The 5,602-nt window shown below is 44.3% G+C and overlaps 1 protein-coding gene across 1 annotated transcript; it reads left to right on the top strand.

The window, feature by feature from the left end:
* Window positions 1-473: 473 nt before the first annotated feature.
* pck1 (phosphoenolpyruvate carboxykinase 1 (soluble)) lies at window positions 474-4,972 on the top strand. The gene is made up of 8 exons (XM_039015107.1): window positions 474-606; window positions 1,100-1,362; window positions 1,756-1,940; window positions 2,197-2,400; window positions 2,582-2,769; window positions 2,955-3,342; window positions 3,482-3,709; window positions 3,854-4,972. The coding sequence occupies exons 2-8, from the start codon at window positions 1,139-1,141 to the stop codon at window positions 4,312-4,314; spliced, it is 1,878 nt and encodes a 625-aa protein (XP_038871035.1). The 5' UTR covers window positions 474-606; window positions 1,100-1,138; the 3' UTR covers window positions 4,315-4,972.
* Window positions 4,973-5,602: the final 630 nt, after the last annotated feature.

Below are 5,602 nucleotides of genomic sequence, written 5' to 3' on the forward strand. Positions count from 1 at the left end.
AGATGTTTTATATTTACATCCACAATTATAAGTTACATTTATTTTGACATGTCAACAATATGCAGAATTGTTAGAACTTCAAGGATCGGCACTTTCCTTTATAGTCTTGCAGTGTCAGCATTTAGATCATTGTCCATCTTTGGTGAGCCTCCAAAATGTGCCAGTCGCAAGAGTCAGCCAAAGATCAGCACACCAAATGATGCTCAGAGTGAAACTGTTGAATCACTTGCAATATGGATCAAAGTTCAACTCTTGAGAAATGCACGGTTGTGCGCAACTATCACTTTGAAAGAACAAGATGCTCAGTTGAATGATTAACTCCCCCAACTACGTATTTTCTTAGGATTAATGATTCACTGAGGACTGTCAAATAGTTTTCCAAGAGCTGAACATAAGGTATTATAAGTTCATGCAAATAACTTTGAGCACGGGCCACCTTTGGTCATCCCTTCCCCCAAAACATTCCCAAAGTATAAAAAGACAGACTTCTCCTAACTGGATACAATTCAAGAACAGCCCATCAGGGAACAACAAGCATCAAAACCTCACATCAAGACTAAGCTGATGAGGCAACGCTAACTCCTTCTTCATAACAAAGAAGAAAAGGTACTGCAATATTATACATCATATTTTTTGTAGGATTTCATTGTCCTGTTTCCATGCATTTAATTTGTGAAGAGACGTGGTGCAAGGAGATGTTGTCATCTTGTTTTGCTCCAAAATAGTTCTATTCGTTTTAGATGAATATTTTATTAAAATGCAAACATATGTAAAATAAATCATCCACTTATAAAGTTGTATATATTTGTTTATTAATATTATGCAGTCTCTATTCAGGACCATGGGTTCACAATCTACATTGTTCTCTGAATACATATGAGGAAATTAAAAATCATACCTCATTGTAACATTATGGAATAGTGATCCTACCATTGAACAGATAAAAATTAATCTTGGACAATATGTTTTCCTGACAAACACTCAATACCAGTCTTTTTTGTGGTTTGTGGCTTATTTGGCAACTGTACACCAACCAGAAAGATCAAACTGCCCATTTCTTTCAACATATCCCTTCTCCATCCTTCCCTCTCTCCTCTAGTTCTCCAGTGACATCCACTTCCAGCCAACAGAACCAACCATGCCTCCTCAGCTGCAGTCCCAGAACAAGACAGGCGTCCGGGTTGTCCAGGGGGACCTGGGGGCACTGAGCCCGGCCGTCAGGGAGTTTGTGGAGACTAACATCAACCTGTGTCAGCCCGAATCACTGCACATCTGTGACGGCTCTGAAGAGGAGAGCCACACCATCCTGGCCAAACTGGAGGAGCAGGGCATGATCAAGAAGCTGACCAAATATGAGAACTGGTAGGTCACCTCACCATTCAGTTTCAGTGGACAGAAGTCATGTTGAGTAGGGGACCCTGAGATAATTGAATGTTTCTGATAACTGTGGTTGTGTAGTGTGCTGGTCTGAGCATGATGAAGAGGCAGACAAAGTTTAAGACCTGTTATAATATTTAATGGATGTTGCAAATGTTGCTCTAGTATTACAATGGCATATGACCACATATATACAAGGATATGTACGATATGATTTGATATTTTTTCTAATAACTTATGGGCTGACCATTCCACATATAGTTATAGCTACAGCCTCCATTTCAAACTTGAAAAAACAATGTGACAATGGTGAGAGGTGGCGGTGGCTATATTATGAGTCTTGATCCAATGGTCTGTTTTTTTTCTTCTCTCCTTCAGCTGGCTGGCCCGGACAGACCCCAGAGACGTGGCCCGCGTGGAGAGCAAGACGGTCATCGTGACCCAGGAGCAGAGGGACACGGTTCCGTCTCCACGAGTAGGTGGCATCAGCCAGCTTGGGCGCTGGATGTCTCAGGAGGAGTTGGACAAGGCTATGGACCTGCGCTTCCCAGGCTGCATGAAAGGTACAGTCTAAAATCAACTGGGATGTTTTGCTGTATTACTGGTACATTGACACAAAACAATGTTAAGACTGAGAGTAGCATTATCTTCTCTTGTATTTACATGTTAATGGTGTTTACCGATTATATTATTGGGAGCATATTTATATGATGACTGTCTTTGTTTATTTTTACACAATGCTTTACCAGAAGGACATACACTAGCTGCACCATCACCATGAGTCCTAAAATCACTTCTGTTCACTCCTCTTTATTTTAGGTTGTACTATGTACGTGATCCCCTACAGCATGGGGCCTGTGGGCTCGCCCCTGTCTAAGATCGGAGTAGAGCTGACTGACTCACCTTATGTGGTGGCCAGTATGAGGGTGATGACCCGCATGGGCAAGGCTGTGCTGACCGCATTGGGAAACAGAGACTTTGTGCGCTGCCTTCACTCTGTGGGCTGCCCCCTGCCACTCAAAAGTAAGTCAGGCACAATGGTATGCTTTCAACATGTATGGAAAACTCTGAAAACGAAGGAACAAATTACATTATTTTTCTGTTCAATGCCGGTTATATTTAAATGTAAAATTAATGTAAGAATAAAGTCCTACAATACTACCGTTATCCATTCAAATCTAAGATCTCGCTCTCTCTCTCTCAGAACCCCTGGTCAATAACTGGCCGTGCAACCCCGAGCTCACCCTGATCGCCCACATTCCTGACCGTAGAACAATTGTGTCCTTTGGCAGTGGCTACGGAGGGAACTCCCTGTTGGGAAAGAAATGCTTTGCACTCCGCATTGCCTCCCGCATCGCCATGGAAGAGGGCTGGCTGGCCGAACACATGCTGGTAAGGTCAGAGTAACAATAAACATAACCCAATAGGTGCATAGTGTACTGTGAGAACAGCTGAGGTGCACAAGTACAGTATGGTTTCACTTGATTGTTTTAATTCCACATTGCAAAAAATACTATAATTTGTCAGTTACTTCTGGAATGTAAATGTAAAATGCACTATTCTTTGTTGTTGTTCAGATCCTGGGCATTACTAACCCTGCTGGTCAAAAGAAGTATATTGCAGCTGCGTTCCCCAGTGCCTGTGGCAAAACCAACCTGGCCATGCTCAGTCCCACACTCCCCGGCTGGAAGGTGGAGTGTGTTGGGGACGACATTGCCTGGATGAAGTTCGACGACGAAGGCAACCTGAAAGCCATTAACCCAGAGAACGGCTTCTTTGGCGTGGCACCTGGAACCTCAGCAAAGACCAACCCCAACGCCATGGAAACCATTTGCAAGAACACCGTCTTCACCAATGTGGCCGAGACTAGCGATGGTGGTGTCTACTGGGAGGGCATGGACCAGGAACTCCCTGAGGGAGTCACGGTGACCTCCTGGAAGAACAACCCCTGGACATCCCAGGATGGTAAGTCTCCGCAAGGCTGGTCAACACAAGGCTGACTGTTCCCCACAAGGCTGGTTCTTCATTAAACACACTTCTTGAAACACACTTCCCTTGATTTGTATACTGATGTTTTCTCCGCTCTTGTTTTGTCTTTCCATAGGAGAGCCCTGCGCACATCCCAACTCCCGCTTCTGCACTCCAGCTAGTCAGTGTCCCATCATTGACCCCCAGTGGGAGTCCCCTGAAGGCGTCCCAATTGAGGCAATCATCTTTGGGGGGCGTAGACCTGAAGGTGTCCCCCTGGTTTATGAGGCCTTTAGCTGGCAACACGGCGTGTTTGTCGGAGCTGCCATGAGATCAGAAGCCACAGCTGCCGCAGAGCACCAAGGTAAGTCAAACTCCCAAGTGTAACCTGCTGCATTGATGACTAAAGCAACTTTTAGAAACTTATGTCAAGACGACAGCGGAAATTACATGGAGCTGAATTGAAGAATGATATTTACCAAACTCTCTTCTTCTTCCGATCCGCTAGGCAAGTTGATCATGAATGACCCCTTCGCCATGCGGCCCTTCTTCGGCTACAACTTTGGCCGTTACCTGTCCCACTGGCTGAGCATGGCCGGGCGGCCCAACGCCAAGCTGCCGAAGATCTTTCATGTCAACTGGTTTCGCAAGAGCCAGTCCGGCAGCTTCCTGTGGCCTGGCTTCGGGGACAACATCCGCGTGCTGGAGTGGATGTTCCGCAGGCTGGATGGAGAAGCCGGAGCCATGCCCTCCGCCGTGGGCTACCTGCCCTGCAAGGGCTCCCTGAACCTGGAGGGCCTGGGGGAGAACCAGGTGAACCTGGAGGAGCTGTTTAGTCTGTCTAAGGACTTCTGGCAAAAGGAGGTGGAGGATATCAGGGCCTACTTTGACATCCAGGTCAATGACGATCTTCCCAATGAGGTGGCCAAGCAGCTAGAGTGTCTTGAGCAGAGGGTGAGGCAGATGTAGGGAGAGAAAGAGACGGAGGGAGATAAAGAGAAATGTGTCACTTCTGAGCCCAAAAGCCCTTAGACCACAGACTAGAGATCATTCTAGAATATTTAACTGAGCTAGTTAGCTATTTTCAAAAGACACTTTAGAAACCTGCTGTGTAGAGAACTTTAATTTTCCTCAAAGTTGTTTTCTAATTCTCTTGTAAAACAGAAATCCTCCACTGTTACATTAGCATATTTTCCTAGTTAAAATAGAGGTGAATTACACTTGAATAAGATTAGCGATGAATTTAAGAATATCTGGGAACAGTCTTTGTAGTCCCAATTGATCAGTTGCTCATCTCTGTTTTCAAAGCATATGATGCAGTCCAAACAACTGATGTCTGTGTTATTTAACAATAACTTATTAACGCACAATATCCAAAGCCATATGTTTATATGGTAATTCCATGTTGGTACAGTGGGTTAAAGGTGAACATTGCTGTACCATGGATCCAACCACCTACATGTATTTCACCCCTACACATCTCAAATGTGTGTAGGTCTTCACTGTTTCTGTTTTGTTATGTCCTAATTTATTTTTGCACTCTATCGTATTGCCTTGTTGTTCATTTGTTGTAATCTGAAATCTCAAAAGGAAGACAACAATAAACTTTATTTAAACTTTAAATCCACTCATGATTCTTCTGGTTTTTACACGTGGGATTTCTTATGATAGAAGTGGTTGAAGTATGACTGTCTTGCCTGATTTATACGGTGGGATTATATGCATGGTAATGATAACTACAAGCACATGTACTGAAACAAAACCCTACTGTATCTCACACACAAATCCCTAAACAATTAACCATGACCCAGAATCTAATTCTCCTGCCACAAGATAGTAAATTAGAAGTTGATACTGGGTGCATGCTGGGTGGACAGCTGAGCAAGAGGACAAGTACATTAGAGTGACTAGTTTGAGAAAGAGACGCCTCACAAGTCCTCAACTGGTAGCCTCATTAAATAGTACCTGAAACACCAGTCTCAACGTCAACAGTGAAGAGGCGACTCCGGGATGCTGGCCTTCTAGGCAGAGTTCCTCTGTCCAGTCTGTCTGTGTTATTTTGCCCATCTGAATCTTTTATTTTTATTGGCCAGTCTGAGATATGGCTTTTTATTTGCAACTCTGCCTAGAAGGCCAGCATCCTGGAGAAGCCTCTTCACTATTGACGCTGAGAGTGGTGTTTTCCAGGTACTATTTAATGAAGCTGCCAGTTGAGGACTTGTGAGGCATCTGTTTCTCAAACTAGACACTCTAATGT

This window comes from Salvelinus namaycush, chromosome 2 (assembly GCF_016432855.1).
Source record: "Salvelinus namaycush isolate Seneca chromosome 2, SaNama_1.0, whole genome shotgun sequence".
Lineage (NCBI taxonomy): Eukaryota > Metazoa > Chordata > Actinopteri > Salmoniformes > Salmonidae > Salvelinus > Salvelinus namaycush.

What these genes read in the sequence shown, in the direction of transcription:
- pck1 (XM_039015107.1), top strand. Translation starts at nt 1,139, where the DNA reads ATGCCTCCTCAGCTGCAGTCCCAGAACAAGACAGGCGTCCGGGTTGTC. An exon ending in GGCTGGCCGAACACATGCTG is followed by an intron (nt 2,770 to 2,954) that starts GTAAGGTCAGAG and finishes GTTGTTGTTCAG; the next exon opens with ATCCTGGGCATTACTAACCC. An exon ending in AGCTGCCGCAGAGCACCAAG is followed by an intron (nt 3,710 to 3,853) that starts GTAAGTCAAACT and finishes CCGATCCGCTAG; the next exon opens with GCAAGTTGATCATGAATGAC.